Source organism: Mustelus asterias, chromosome 13, assembly GCF_964213995.1.
Source record: "Mustelus asterias chromosome 13, sMusAst1.hap1.1, whole genome shotgun sequence".
NCBI lineage: Eukaryota > Metazoa > Chordata > Chondrichthyes > Carcharhiniformes > Triakidae > Mustelus > Mustelus asterias.
This window is the reverse complement of record NC_135813.1, coordinates 95385879-95402560: the sequence shown is the minus strand read 5'-3', so window position 1 is coordinate 95402560 and position 16682 is coordinate 95385879. Positions and strand designations below refer to the sequence as shown.

The 16682-nt window shown below is 44.3% G+C and overlaps 1 protein-coding gene across 2 annotated transcripts in view; it reads right to left on the bottom strand.

The window, feature by feature from the left end:
• The window catches only part of ptpn11a (protein tyrosine phosphatase non-receptor type 11a), a 65257-nt gene extending 55889 nt beyond the window's left edge, over positions 1–9368 (bottom strand). Inside the window, exons 1-2 of one of the 2 annotated variants that reach the window (XR_013499399.1) lie at positions 9132–9364; positions 2904–3026 (exon numbers count right to left, since the gene is read on the bottom strand). Coding sequence is in view for 1 of the 2 variants with exons in the window: in XM_078227318.1 (XP_078083444.1) it covers positions 2904–3026; positions 9132–9145 (137 nt within the window). In the remaining variant the exon portion in view is untranslated. Of the gene's footprint in view, positions 1–2903; positions 3027–9131 lie in introns of both variants that reach the window. The other variant, XM_078227318.1, reaches the window with a different exon arrangement.
• Between the last annotated feature and the right edge of the window lie 7314 nt (positions 9369–16682).

The following is a 16682-nucleotide window of genomic DNA, read 5'->3' as shown; positions in this document are numbered from 1 at the left end:
TGTCCTTTGGATGAGACACCAACCCAAGATGTCGCCTGCCTGCTTAAATGGATGTCGAAGATCCTATGGGGCCAATTGCAAAACGAAGATGTTCTTCCTGTACCCTGAAAAACATTCACCCTCAACTAACATCAAAACATTAACTGGATATAGATCACAATGTGGTTTGGAGGATCTTGCTCTGCATAAGCTATTGTCACATTTCTCTACATAATACCATTAACTGCACTTTAAAGTTGTGCAGCTGTGGTTGTGCAACGTCTGTGCTAATTTCCTTTAAAAATGCAATATATGTCATAAGTACACAAACCATTTCAGATGTGTCAAAGTCCTTTATTTTGGTGTATAGCTCTGCCTATGCGTACATGCTCCACAAAGTATATAAAATATATTCTCACCATTGGAAAGACCACACTTTACGTAGAAAAATAGAAACTAGAAGCAGGAGTTTCTAGAAGCCTGTCCCACCATTCATTTTGATCATGGCTGATCATCGAATTCAATAACCTGATTCCCCCCTTCCCACCATATCCCTTGATCCCTTTTGCCCCAAGAGCTATGTCTGATTTCAAGAAGAAATTAGATAACACTTTGGCCTCAAATACATTCTGTGGGAGTGAATTCCACACATTCACCACCCTCTGGGTGAAGAAATTACTCCCCATCTCAGTTCTAAAAGGTTTACCCCTTATCCTCAAACTATGACCTCTAGTTCTGGACTCCGCCACCATTGGGAATATCCTTTCTGAATCTACCCTGACTAACCCAATTAGAACTTTAAAAGTTTCTATAAGATCCCCTCTCACTCTACTGAACTCCAGTGAATATAATCCGAACCGACTTAGTCTCTCCTCACATGACAGACCTGCCATCCCAGGAATCAGCCTGTTAAACACCTTTGCTGTACTCCCTCTATAGCAAGAACATCCTTCCTCAGATAAGGACACCAAAACAATATTCCAGGTGTGGCCTCACCAATGCCCTATACAATTGCAGCAAAACATCCCTGTACACAAATCCTCTCACTATGAAGGCCAACGTACCATTTGCCTTCTTTACTACCTGCTGTACCTGCGCGCTTACTTTCAGCGACTGATGCCCGAGGACTCCAAGGTCTCATTGAGTATACACCTCTCTCAATTTACACCCATTCAAGTAATAATCGGTCTTCCTATTATTGCTACCAAAGTGGATAACCTCACGTTTATCCACATTATACTGCATCTGCCATGCACATTCCCACACAGTAAGAAGTCTCACACCAGGTTAAAGTCCAACAGGTTTATTTGGTAGCACAAGCCACTAGCTTTCGGAGCGCTGCTCCTTCATCAGGTAAGTGGGAGTTCTGTTCACAAACAGAGCATATAAAGACTCCAAGAAGATCGCGCATATCGAGTGTCTTTATATGCCCCATTTGTGAACAGAACTCCCACTTACCTGATGAAGGAGCAGCGCTCCAAAAGCTAGTGGCTTGTGCTACCAAATAAACCTGTTAGACTTTAACCTGGTGCTGTGAGACTTCTTACTGTGTTTACCCCAGTCCAACGCCGGCATCTCCACATCATTCCCACACATGCAGTCTGTCCAAATCACACTGAAGCATCTCTAAATCCTCCTCACAGCTCATCCTCCCACCCAACTTTGTATCATCTGCAAATTTAGAGATAATACATTCAGTTCCCTCTTTCAAATCATTAAAATATATTATATATTAAGTTATAATATATAACCCCCACCAATGTTTTTGCCCCTTGATTCTTAACTCAACCCATACAGATTCCACATCATCTATGCTAATATCTTTCCTCAATATTGTATCAATATCATCTTTAATCAACAATGCAACTCCTTTTCCTTTCCATCTGTCCTTCCTAAACACTGAATAGTCCTCAATGTTTAGTTCCCAGCCTTGCTCACCATGGAGCCATGTCTCCGTAATGCCAACTATATCATACCCCTTTGCATCTATCTGTGCAACTAATTCGCCCATTTTGTTTTGAATGCTCCTAGCATTCAGGTACAAAACCTTAAGGTGAGCACTTTTAACATTATTTTCCCTTTCCTACTATTTTTTACTCGGTCTTTATCTGACTCTGACCATTGATTTCTCTGCCTATCTTATTCTCCTTACTGTCTTTTCCTCCTCTTTTTAATTCCCCCCTGCTTTGAATCCTTGCAATGGTTCCCATCCCCCTGCCATATTAGTTTAAACCCTTCCAGTTGCTTTAGAGATTTTTTTAATAGAACTAAGGCCTGCTATCGCCCTGCTAAAGCCCCACACAGGACAGATCAGGCATGGGTAGTTATGTTTTCCTTCACTACACCCTGCACACACATACCAGCTTTCACTGTTATTTTTCTTGGTGCAAGCTACAAATAACCAGATTTATCAAACTGAATTTCACAGAGAGATTTAAATTCTCAAGCTCCAAGTTGTTCATCCTGAACTACTACTCTGCTGTAACCATAATCCCTTAGATGGCCAAAATCATATGCCCATTTGACACCACTGAAGTGGTGTTTTTGCATCTCTTCAGGAACACTCATACAGCTGGATGTGCATTCACTGACACTGGCCTTTGCCAATTAGCAGGGTAACCACCTAAGCTCCCTATTTAAGGGTAATATGTGGTACAAATCAGGTAAATAATAAGCTTCAGGGTTTTGTTTCGCATCTTGTTTCTGCTACAAAGAAACGGTGGAAGACTGGACGAGTAGCTGAATTTGACTCAAATGTTGATTACTGAGGTGCAAGCTTTCTTTCTCTGCATTTAAAAACATTCTGAAAACATATTCCAATTAAGACAAATCCCCTAGTGCAGCAAGGCCAATTTTATGCAATATCAGGGCCACGCCACCACTGCCACAGGTTCGGTTTTGTACACCAGCAACTTTACTCTTACCTCACTGAGAGCGTGAAGTCACCAGGATTGCTCTTACTTGGTCGTGCCAAGAAACTCCCGTCCACCCCTCTGGTTAGAAGCAAGTTCTCTGCCTCCACTCCTGTGATATTGGGGTGAAACCACCTGGGAAAAAGAAACAAAGGGACACTTAGATACGGTTTCTGTCTTTTTAAATGTGTTGCACTGTACAGCTGGCTCTAATCAAGTTAGTAATTGAAGAAATTTTCAGATCTACCAGCACTTGTTCTCTTCCTCCAGACTGGTCTCACATTACACAGATAATGCAGTGGAAATGGTACTGTTAGATTATCTAACACCACAACCACTATCCCCGACTGATCATATTACCCAAATGGATCTTGTATATTCCTATAATCATCTTCAATCACATTTTCCAACCAATTACCTCTTCACAAAAAACAAACATGTATTTGATTTATTTTAAAAAAGAGAACAAAATATCTTTAGTCTTGCTTGAGGAGTCTTATAATTACGCTGGCTACTGCTCCCATCATGGCTGAGGGTAAATAAACTGCTTACATCCACATTAACCCATGTCTTTTCAATATGTTAAATACCCACACCGCACCTCATTTGAGCCATTTTCTGTAGCTAGCACCAGTTCCCCTCTGTTGATGTTTTAAGGGCTGTACCAAATCTTGAAAGGAACCCCAGTGGTCCAATGAATTTATCCAGACCGGAACTGAATATACACCTGCAGGTCCCAGGATAAATAAATCGACCCGGGTTCGATTCCCGGCTCGGGTCACTGTCTGTGCGGAGTTTGCATATTCTCCCCGTGTCTGCGTGGGTTTCCTCCGGGTGCTCCGGTTTCCTCCCACAGTCCAAAGATGTGCGGGTTAGGTTGATTGGCCAAGCTAAATTGCCCCTTAGTGTCCCGGGATGGGTAGATTAGAGGGATTAGTGGGTAAATATGAGGGTTAGAGGGATTAGCGGGTAAATATGTAGGGATACAGGGATAGGGCCTGGGTGGGATTGTGGTCGGTGTAGACTCAATGGGCCGAATGGCCTCTTTCTGCACTGTAGAGTTTCTATGGTTTCTAAAAGCAAATTACTGCGGATGCTGGAATATGAAACCAAAAGAGAAAATGCTGGAAAATCTCAGCCGGTCTGGCAGCATCTGTAAGGAGAGAAAAGAGCTGACGTTTCGAGTCCAGACGACCCTTTGTCAAAGCTTTGTCACAGGGTCATCAGGACTCGAAACGTCAGCTCTTTCCTCTCCTTACAGATGCTGCCAGGCCTGCTGAGATTTTCCAGCATTTTCTCTTTTGGTGCCTGCAGATTTGATCTGCCATCAGGAGGTGCAAAGTTTTCTAATCTTAGCTGCGTTAGTGGAGATAAAATGGGCCTCAATATCCCTGGGCAAGGAAGCTGAAATACCATCACTGCTCCTGGAAGAGCTGGGCGTAATGCTCCCCCTCCTTGAAAATGAAGAGGATATTTAAACATGAAACTGGCCACTGAGGTATCATCAATGCACAGCTAGCTCTCTCTGTAGTAACCTGAGCAGCCATGTCCATTCATACACTCTTATTGATCTGCAACTGTTTCTATTCAGCAGTGCTGCTGTCTTTTTATCCCAATGGTATTTGGCCTTCCATTTACCATTTCACTTTTGCCTCTACAAACTTGCTCGATGATACCCTCACCTTTGATGTCCCATTAAACCCTGCTTGCAGCTGCCTTCAAGTCCAAGGCATGGATAACCATGAATGGGTATGGCAGAGAATGGGTGTAGCCATTCATCGCCAGGTCCGCCTGGATTACAATGTACAAGGTCCTGCTCTTGCCTGCCAAAAGCTCACTGTTCCAGGGTCACCTGGGATACAACGATAATCCAGCTTCTCTTCTCTACTGGAAACTGCCCACTTACGACCCACTTCCTGCCTCCCCTCTCCTCACTTTCCAAAACGTGCAAGGCTACCATGGAAATCTTTGTCACCAAGAATGAGACCATCCAATCAGCATTTGCCTCCCACCCTCCCCCAAACCCAATGGATCAAATATTCTTTAAGGTACCTAACCCACCCAAGCATCTTTTAGCGAGTTACTTTTCACATCTCCTCTCACATCCTCTCCAAGCTCATCTTGTCCATGACCCTTTGCCACCAGCAGCCCCTCTTCCCTCCTCAACCCTATTCCATTGAAACAGCTGATCACCCAGTTACCCTTCCCAGCCCCCATGTCAGCGGATATTATTAAAAATTCTCTTTCATGTACTGTCCTCCACTCAAATAAAAAACCCAACCCTTGTTCGCCCTGTGCTTGCAAACCACCATTCTGCTTCAACATCCCTCCCCTCTCCAAAGTCCTCGAATATGCTGTCACCTCCCAAACATGCCCATCTTTTCTGGAACTCCACATTTGAATCCCTCTGGTTAGCTTCCCACCCTTGCCACAGTGCCAAAACGGCTCTTATCAAAGTCCCGAATGACATCCAGTGTGACTTAACAAAGGTAAACTGTCCCTCCTCCTCTTCTCAACCTGTTTGCAACCTTCAGCAAGGTTTGAAAAGGAGAAATTTTCTCTAATTAAAGATTGGAAAGACCAAAACCATTGTCTTCGATGGCTGCCAAAATCTACACATTCTAGCCACTAACCCCACCTCTCCCTGACAGCTGTCTGAGGCTGGACCAGACTGTCTTCAACCTTGATGCTGTATTTTACCCGATGATGCGCTTGTGACCACATGATCACTAACACTGCTCATTTCCACTTCCATTACTTTGCCCAGCTCTGCTTCAGCTCCAGTTCAACTGCTGCTGAATCTCTCAACTATACATTTATTGCCTGTAAACCGGACTATTCAATGCACGAATGGCTGGCTTCCCATATTCTACCCTCTGTAAACTTGACATCATCCAAAACTCTCCTGCCCATTTCCAAATCAAACTTATCCATCACCTCTGTGCTCACTGACATACGTTGGCCCTTCTCCTCCCTATATCTGTAATCTTTACAAACTTTACAATCCTCTGACGTTAGTGTGCTTCTCCAACTCTGTCCTTTTGACAGCCCTGATTTTAACATTCCATCATTGATGGTTGCGGTTCCAGTAGCCAAAGGCCTAAGTTCTTGTATTCCCATCCCAAATCTTTGTCTCTTTTTTCCAACCTCTTTGACCAAACGTTTGGTCATCTGCCCTAATATCTCCTTGGGAAACTTTACTATTTGTTTTCTTTATTCTTTCATGGGATGTGGGCATCGCTGGCTGGGTCAGTAGTTGTTGTCCATCACTACTTTTCCTTGAACCGAGTGACTTGCCAGGCCAGATCAGGTAAGGAGGCAAATTTATTTGTCTCAAGGGCAAGGCACTTACATTAAAAGTGCTTTATATAATTATAAGTTATTTTGTTTATATTCTATAATTTCTTTTCGTTCATGGGGTGTGGGCATCGCTGGCTAGGAAAGCATTTATTGCCCATCCTTGAGGGCATTGCTATGGATCTGGAGTCATATGTAGGCCAGACTAGGTAAGGACTGCAGATTTCCTTCCCTAAAGGACATAAGTTAACCAAATGAGTTTTTACAACAATCGACTATGGTTTAATGGTCATCATTAATCAGTGTGCAGGTGCAGCATGTAATAAAAAAGGCAAATGGGATGTTGACATTTATTGCAAAGAGACTGGAGGATAAAAGTAGAGAAGTGTTGTTGCAATTGTGTAGAGTGTTGGTGAGACCAGATCTGGAGTGTTGTGTCCAGTTTTGATCTCCTTATTTGATGAAGGGTGCGGTGGCATTGGAGGCAGTTCAGAGGAGGTTCACCAGATTGATTCCGGGGATGAAGGGGTTGACGTATGAGGAGAGACTAAACAGTTTGGATTTGTACTCACTGGAGGTTAGAAGGATGAGAGGGGATCTGATCGAGGTATACATTTTTTTTAAAGGGATTGATAAAGTAAATGTAGACCAAATGTTTCCTCCTATGGGGCAATCTCGAACAAGAAGTCACAGATATAAATTTAGAGGCGGTAGATTTAAAACTGAGATGAGGAGGAACTACTCGCAGAGGGTGGTGAATTTATGGAACTCACTGCCCCATAGGGTGGAGTCTGAATCGTTGAATGGTTTCAAGGAGATGGATAGATATATTTCTAATAAAAAAGGGATAAGGGTAGATGGGGAGGTGGATTTGAGACCGGGGAAAGACCAGCCATGATCTGATTGAATGGTGGAGCAGGTTCGAAGGGCTGAATTTACCAACTTCTGCTCCTAATTCCCATGTTCCTCAAATTTCATCATCTGCCATGGTGGGATTCGAATCCGGGTCCCAACAGCCGTACCCATGGTCTCTGGATTACTAGTCCAGCAACAATACCACTACGCCACTGTCTCTTTCCACTCAGTGTAGTGTCTCTTCCCTCTCTACAACATCATGCAGTCATCACCCCGTCAGTCCTCTCGCCCTCTGCAGGATTTGCTGACTGCTGTCCCTTAACAATAACATCTGAATGTTGCATTTGCTCAGTCATGGTTTTCTACTTGCAGTGTCATTTCCTTTCACTGCTGTCCTCTTCTTTGCCTACCACTGTCTGGGTATCAGATCTCAGTGAATAGAAGTGGGTCTGCTTTGCAAGTGCAAAGCGCTGAATCAACCCACCACTTCCACTTCCACAAGCATTGTGCTGTCAAGGCCCTGCCCAATTGAAGTTCCTGTGCCAGTTCACTATAACCACAGGCAATATTTCCAAGAAGTAAAATCTGAAAGTTCATCCTGTTGCCTTAAGCAATGGAGCAAAATATCCAAGAGTTGAATGGAAAACGATTTTACTCACAAGGCCACACCTCATAAAGAACATCCCTACGGCCTGAGGTTTAAGCTTTCTATAAAGTGCCCAATTATCCTTATCTCTCCTTGTTCCAATAACTACATGTTCAAATTTTTTATCCAGTCTGGTTTTGAAGGAATTCAGGCGACACAGCAACCATGGCTTCCAACTGCAGTCTACAGCGCACATCTATTAGCTGACTGGGACACAGGAGGTAAGGAATCTCCTTTAAACCACTGGTCTCATGAATGCCTTGTTAACTTTCAAATGTTGTTTTCTAGTCTTAGATTAAACTATATAAGCCACTTGCACTCCGAACAGTTCACTACCTCTACATATTATAAAGACCCTCTTCTCAATCTTCCTATCGCCATTGAAAATTGGGTGTTCATTTCATCTTTTAATTAAGCCCTGAAGTTATTTGACTTCTTCCCTACAATCCATCCAGTTAGTCAATGCCCTTTGCCAAAAACTTCATAGTGAACTAACCAGTGCTCTGAAAATGAGGCATCTGTTTTCAGAATAAACAGGCATTACCTGCCCAGCCTTGACCAGAATCCAAAGTACACACAGTGATTGGATATGTTCATTGGATTTTGAAATCCACATCCTAAAATCCATTAGCCCTGAAGTTTACACATCAACTTTAAACACACAATTCCCTGTATCAAGCGCAATTTCACATTAATCACATTCAATTTGCCATATAAATCCAGATCTGTCAGTGTTATGACTTTTATCTGATCACATGGTTGGTATGAGGAAGTTTTATAAACTGCTAAGAACCTTCCTCCTCAACCTAGTGAACGTCAAGCTCTGGAACAAAACGCACCCCAGTATGTTTTCACAGCATGCCCCACTATCTATCAAACAAGTATATTTCCTCTCATTCACATCTCTTTTTACTTCTGAATATCAGAACAACTTTGGATTCTCTCCAGCTTTTAAGAACAGTATTTGCCTTAAAACACCATAACGACAAAATAAAACTTCCATATCAGCAATTCCAGCTGCTTAGCTGTTGTGACATGGTCACCCACCCTGAGGTTTACTGTTCTGGGTGTACAACTTGTACATTCACCAACAGTGTAGGGCGCCTGTCTTCTGCACAGTATACCTGTCTCAGACAGACAATTTGCACCTCCAGGTAGATGTAGCTGGAGTCAGTGAAGGGCACGCAGCAAGGTTTGTGGCCAGGTGCTGCACTCCTATTGCTGTCTCTGCTCAGTGCCTGGCTACAGTCCATGGGTGATGTCTCCCCTCCCTCCCTCCGGCTGCCCAAGCCCAGGTTACCACCGAGTGTCAGTGCACCCTCTGGAGGAGATGGTGGTTGGGGTTTGGGGTGGGGGTAGGGGTAGGGATGTTCCCCATTGCCTCTCCCTCCCTCCCAGCGATTCCCCAGGAGCGGCGCGGCCTCCCTCTCCCCCCTTCCTACCTTCGGGATGTCATGGTGACGGACGGACGGACGGAGGGCACTCCCTCCCGCACCGGCCTCCGGTCGCTCTCTGCCTCGGCCAGCGGTGGGGGGGGGAGGGGTGGGGGGAGACGTTCTGACGGCCGTTTCTCGATCAATCGCTCCAGAGACCCGGGGACCGGAGCTCAGACCCGCTCCCGCCCAGCGCTTCCCTCCGGCTGGGGAACCAGGACCAACCGCAGAGCCGCGGCGCGGGGGAAAGACGTCACCGCCGACCCTCCCCGACCCTGCCCCCCCCCCCGGGCGCGGAAAATGTACGTAATCGGCGCCCGACTCCCCGACGGCGGCGCGGATAATCTGCGCCATCGTCGCCCGAGCGCGCACGTAGATGACGTCATCGCCGCCTTAGAGGGCACGTAGATGACGTCATCGCCGCCTTAGAGGGCGCGTAGATGACGTCATCGCCGCCCGCGCGCACATAAGCGACGTCATCGCCGCCCGCCCGCCCTATCTCTTCCACACGAAGCTCAGGTGCAGTGACCAAGTAGCAATAATAAGCACCCAATAACAGCAAGGAAAGGTACTTTCACTCTAAATCAGAATTAAGAAGGTTAAGAGGAAATCTGACAGAGAATTGATTGAAATAAATCGAGAGAAACTCTCCTCACTGGTTTTAAGGGATTGGAAATCCAATATTACCATTTCCCAAAGGTGGGAGACCAGAGGGTTCAGCACATTGTTTCTGACTGGGAATTCATTCGTGGCAGCAGCATCGATAATAACTTTTAAAGAATAAGTGGTAAAATCACAAATGTAAAGGACGTGGAAAAGGCACAGGGAAGTGAGACTGAGTGACAGCTTTAAATAACTTAGAGAGAGGTCACAAGGCAGCAATGACTGGAATCTTTATCAGGAGTTTTGGTCGTGATGCTGAGAGGAAAGAGAGACTGGGCTCGAGCGCAGAATTAGCCAGACTTGGGTAGGTGTTTTTTTTTTAAAAGGAAGGTGTTTTAATTCCAATGCTGGAATGGGTTTTTTCTCATATGTTTGAAAAGGAAGCTAAATGCTTGAATAATTCACCTCCGCTGTGTTATATTATTCATTGCCATATTTACTGTTACGCCATAACCGGGTACTGTGAAATATTGTATCACTCAGAAGCCCAAAGGGACTTGGGAGTCCTAGTTCAGGATTCTCTTAAGGTTAACTTGCAGGTTTGACACCCAAACATACCCATCCACATATATACACACAGACAGGAAAAGATTGTGATTATAAAAGTAGCATGCATTTAGGTCTTAGGATTACAAGAGTTCTCTCTTATACTTGCTTCCCCCTAGAATGAAGGCTTGGATAAGGGTCAGACTCGAAACATTGGCTCTATTCTCTCTCCACAGATGCTGTCAGACCTGCTGAGATTTTCCAGCATTTTTTGTTTTTGCATCTCTTTCCATTGTCCTCAAACAGTTTCTAATGGTTAGGCCATTGTCAAACAATGAAATTCACATACATTCTTGATAAGATAGAGCTTTTCACACCTTGTTTCTGGGTTTTAATATTAGATTCAAAATTCAATATTGGCTGAAGAAATTCCTCCTCACTCGGTTCTCCCTTTACTCTGAGGTTGTGCCCTTGGGTCCTAGTCTCTCCGACTAATGGAAACATCTTCCCCACGCCCACTGTATCCAGGCCTTTCAGTATTCTGTACGTTTCAATGAGATTCCCCCTCATCCTTCTAAACTCCATCGAGTACAGACCCAGAGTCCTCAAACACTCCTCATACATCGAGCTTTTCATTCCTGGGATCATTCTCGTCAACCTCCTCTGGACCCTCTCCAGGGCCAGCACATCCTTCCTTAATCATACGGGGCCCAAATTGCTCACAATATTCCAAATGTGGTCTGACCAGAGCCTTATAAATCCTCAGCGGTACGTCCCCGCTTTTGTGTTCTAGTTCTCTTGAAACGAATACTAACATTGCATTTGCCTTCCTAACTGCCAACTCAACCTGCAAGTTAACCTTCAGAGAATCATGAACTAGGACTCCCTAGTCGCTTTGCGCTTCTGAGGGATACAATATTGCACGGTACCTCGCTAAAGTGCAACAGTAAATGTGGCATGAATAATACAACATTGTGGAGGTGAAATATTCAAAAAGGAGGAAATTGCAATGGAAAGGATGGATGGCAATGAAGTGAGAATGAACGGCAATGGAAGGGGAATTCCAGAAACGAGGAGCAGTGCTTGGAGAGAGAAATGTGAAGTAGTGGGAGAGGAAGCAGAATACCAGCGTTCACTCAGAGGGAGTTGTGAAGGAGAGCATCAGTTTCAAGTTGGAACATGAGCATTAATTTGAGAGGGAGAGGGGGAAGAGTGCCAGTCTGAACTGGCTGAATGTTCATGGATAATTACCTAGGATACATGGCACAGAAACAAACCATTCAGCACATCCAGGCCATGCTGGTATTTATATTCCACTCGGATCTCTTCCCAACTTTTCTTATCTAAATATACCATTGTACCTCTGTTCCCATCTCCCACATATGCTTGTCTAGTTTTCCCCTAAATGTTTCGATACTAATCGCTTCCACCACCCCGTGTGGCAGCGAGTTCCACATTCTCACCACTCTGGGGGAAGACATTTCTTTTGAATTCCCTATTGGATTTCTTGGTGACTGTTTTATATTCCGCACTTGCCTCTGGTGGGCAGATCTCCGACAACCTTCTGTGCTTGGAAAGCATTTCTGTTCTCACCATGGATTCCTGTTCCTCTTCGCCCACCTGCTCACTCTTTGTGCTGTCTTTCTGCTGGACATGTAATTCTTCCAGGGTGGATGTCCCTGAATTTAAAAAATATTTCACAGGGTGCGACTGCCGCTGGTTAGGTCAGCATTTATTGTCTATCCCTAGTTGCCCGAAAGCAGTGTTGAGCCACCTTCTCGAATTGCTGCAGTCCATGTGGTGTAAGTACATCCTTAGCGCTGTTAGGAAGGGAGTTCCAGGATTATGACCCAGCGACAGTGAAAGAATTACTGTGCTTACCCCAGTCCAATGCCGGCATCTCCACATCAAATAGTTCCAAGTCAGGATGGCGTGTAACTTGGAGGGGAACTTGCAGGTGATGATGTTTCCATACATCTGCTGCCTTTGTCCTCCGAGGTGGCAGAGGTCAAAGGGTGAAGGTGTTGATAATACCCACCTCTACCTCAGCACTGCCTCTCTTGACCCCTGCACTCTCTCTAAATGGTCAGATTGCTTGTCCTACATACAGTACAGATGAGCAGATTTTGAAGGCTGCTGTCGAAGGAGACTTGGTGAGTGGCTGCAATGCATCTTGTAGATTGTACACATTGCACTGTGCATTAGTGATGGAGGGAGTGGATGTTGAAGCTGGTGGATAGGCTGCCAATCAAGCGGGCTGCTTTGCCCTGGATGGTGTTGAGCTTCCTGATTGCTGTTGGAGCTGCACTCATCTCAGCAAGTGGAAAGTACTCCATCACTCCTGACTTGTGCCTTGTAGATGGTCAGGCTTTCGGGAGTCAGGAGGTGAAATACTTTGGCGTTGATCAAACAGGAGTTCTTTCCTGGATGATGTTGAGCTTCTTGAGTTTTGTTGGAGCAACACTCATCCAGGCAAGTGTGAATAATCCATCAAAATCCTGACTTGTGCCTTGTAGAATGTGTACAGGCTTTGGGGAGTCAGGAGGTGAGTTACTTTCCACAGAACTCCCAGCTTCTGATCTGGTCTTGTAGCTATAATATTTATATGGCTGATCTATTCAGTTTCTAGTCAATGGTAACCCCCCTGGATGTTGATAGTGGGGTTCAGGATTCAGCGATTGTAATGCCATTGAATGTCAAGGGGAGCTTCTCTCTTCCTTGAGATGGTCATATCTTGGCAGTTGAGTGGCATGAATGTTACTTGCCACTTACCAGCCAAAGCCTGAATGTTGTCCAGATCTTGCCGCACATGGACACAGACTGCATCAGCCTCTGAGGAATCACGAATGGTGCTGAACATTGTGCAGTCATCAGCAAACATCCCCACTTCAGATCTTATGACGGGGCAAGAAAAGTAAAGCAATAACAATAACTTGCATTTATATAGAACCTTTAACATGGTGAGGTGATTCACAGCGATAGATGGTTGGGCTGGGTTAATTGCAGTGCCAGGATGCTGCAAGGACTGTCACCTCTTTCTAATATGCTACTTGGCAAGCCCTGGGGAGGATTGAATCGTGTGCTGTGAGGAATTGAGTTGAGAGTCCTCCTGTGCCGTACGATGGAAACCATGGTTTGAAAGCTTGTATTTTTTGAGACAGACCATAATTGGAACTGAAACGGAAACTTCATCTAATTTGAAAGGAAAAGAAACCTTCAGGTTTCCAGGAAAAGTGACATTAGATGAAGCTAGAAAAAAGGACACAGATCTATTCAAGCCCAGAACCCAATGGTTCAGTACAGGCAGCCTGAAGAAAACAGAGACTGGATCCATAAACTGGGAAGAGGCAAATACAAAGTTGCTGCAGCCGTTTCTATTCCATAAAGTTAGCTTTGGTTGATCCAGACCAACAAGACTGTCGTGAGCAGAGTTCAGGAGTTTCTATGGACATGAGCCATTCTGGTGAAGACCTGTGCCTGTGGAACTCCGATTGGTTGAGTTGGTGTGGGTTTCGGATGAGAGGCTGAAGCCTCAAAGAAAAGGGAATGGAAGTTTTACCCGAGGAGGTTCAGTGCTTCAGAGAACCTTGTGGCTGGAATTGGTGCCGTATATGATAATTGGACTGCCGAGTAGATCTGTCCCTGTATCTGCTATTTAAAGTGTAATTTACGATTTATATCGACCGCACTTTCCCATTGATTTATTCATGTTTAATTTACATCGATTTTGGTTTGATTGTTCAGTAAAAGCTGTAAGAGGTTAAATCTTGTCCATTAGTTTTCTCATTGGGGTCATTCAGTAAACTTGGCTCTTTTGGTTTTTGGTCTCCATGGGGATCATAACATCTGGCGTAGGCAAAGACATGGCATCTTGCAGCACTGTGTGAAAAAGCTGGCATCTCCAGCTACCTGTGATTGTCAACACTGAGTGTTGAGGGACCTTCTCCTCAATGAGCTCCCCAGCATAGACAGTTCTTATTTACTGCTATTTTCTCTTGTAAGTTATGAAGCACGTGTGAGAACCTGTCCATGTGAAGGAGGTGTGAATCAGGTGAGATTTCTTATCAGTGTGTACCAATGCAAATGCTTGACCTGAGGGGAAGAATACAGTGTAAGGAAGGTAATGAACAGTGACGTCTGGAGCATTGGCACATCAGTGATCCAGCATCTACTCTCTAATGGAGACCTTAGTCAGCTGGAGACATACCTTACCCCTACTGGCAAGGTCATGGAACTTTTTCCTGCACTGTATGTTCCACGCAGTACTACTTGAGCACTCGGTGACTACTTGTCACCCTTTCCAGCCCACTGCTTGCGACACATTTTCAAGAAACAACATGGCTGTTGTACTGTCAGTGAGGACAGATCGATTCTGTCAACATCAACGTGAGGTGCCTTGCTTTTTCACTATCTCAGCCTTGTAGAGTAGCAGAAACAGTCATAGCAGAAACGCATAAAAGGGAAGAATATGCATAGCAAAGAATTTGCATTTATACAGAGCTCTTCAGAACCGCAGGATGTCTCAAAGTGTTTGACAGCCAAGAAAGTACTTCTGAAGTGTAGTCACTGTCATAATGCACCTAATTTGTACACAGCAAAGTCCCACAAGCAGCAACAATAAGGAGGAGATGATGGCCTAGTGGTATTATCGCTAGACTATTAATGCAGAAACTCAGCTAAGGTTCTGGGGGACCCGGGTTCGAATCCTGCCACAGCAGATGCTGGAATTTGAATTCAATAAAAAATATCTGGAGTTAAGAATCTACTGATGACCATGAAACCATTGTTGGAAAAACCCATCTGGTTCACTAATGTCCTTTAGGAAAGGAAATCTGCCGTCCTTACCTGGTCTGGCCTACATGTGACTCCAGCAGCAATGTGGTTGACTCTTAAATGCCCTCTGAAATGGACTAGCAAGCCACTCAGTTCAAGGGCAATTCGGGATGGGGAATGAATGCTGGCCTAACCAGCACGTCCCATCAGGGAATTTTTAAAAATAATTTTAAGGTAAATGATGGAATCATTCACAGGATCATCACCTAGTGCCTGAGAAACACACCACCAATTGTTTGCCTTCAATATTTGGATTTCCTCTTCAATCTTTCATATGCTTACCTTTTTTCCCTCTTCAATGTATGTGAAGGAATAATGTGCATAACAATAGCTTAAGCTAAAACCTCTATTCTCACATCAGACCATCTTGAATTGCTGGCTTTTTGGAACTTTGATCAGTTTTCAGTAACCTTCTAGATTAGTAGATATATATATTATTGGCCATATAAATATTTATGATTTAACAAATTGAGGAAAAATTCTAATGAAAGAACCACCCAACTGGACAAAGGAATGCACTTTTACCTGCACCTTCTTGATTGGAAAGCAAACATAAGGATATAAAATAATCTCTTATAACACCTGCCACACCCAGTTCTCTGCTTTTCTAGGGCAATTAAACAGGCAAGCCTTATGGTGTGTCACAGCTCAGTGGCTTTCATTTTGAAATGTACTCAGTTCAATTGTCCCTGCACACAAGTCCCATCTCCATCTATCCTCCACGCCCAGTTTGCAATTGGACCATCCCAGCTCTGCTCCAGATTATCCATGTGTTAAGGCCACAGAGTATTTTCAAAAATCTGACTTTTGGTTTGTGATTACCATTTTAGAAATTGCCAGTTATATAAAGCATCTGGTTATCCCATTTAGAGTAGTGCGTTCTGTGCTGGGCACCACATCTCAGGAAACTTGTATTGACCTTTGATGGAGATGCAGCAAAGATTCTCCAGGCTGATACTGGAGCAGAAAGGGTTAAATTATGAGGACGGGTTGTTTAGGCTCAGTTTTTATTCCCTTGAGGCAGAACATTAATGAGTGATCCTAATGAAGTGTTTTTTAAAATGATTAAAGGATTTGCTAGGTTAAATTGTGATAAATTATTTTATTAAATTTAATCTCATTTTAAAATTCGAGCTAAAGAATTCAGGTTTGGTGTCAGAAAACACTTCTTCACACAATGCACAGCTGAAGTCCAGAACTCTTTCCCCCCTCTCAACAATTGAGTGGTCGGAGGCATTCTGATTAAAATTTCAAAGTTGAGATTGATAGCTTTTTGTTCGGCAATGATATTCAGGGTCTTTTCTTTCCAATTGTTTTATTCTTTATTTGGCTGCGCCATCACTTCTTGCCCATCCCTAAGAACGCTTGAACTGGGTGGCTTGCAAGGTCATTTCAGAGGTCATTTCAGAGTCACATGTAGGCCAGACCAGATAAGGACGGTAGATTTCTTTCTCTAAAGGACATTAGAGAAGGGACGGCACAGCGGTTAGCACTGCTGTCTTAGAGAGCCAGGTACCCGGTTCGATTCCCGGCTTGCTTCACTACCAGTGTCTGCCTGGGTTTCCTCCGGGTGCTCCG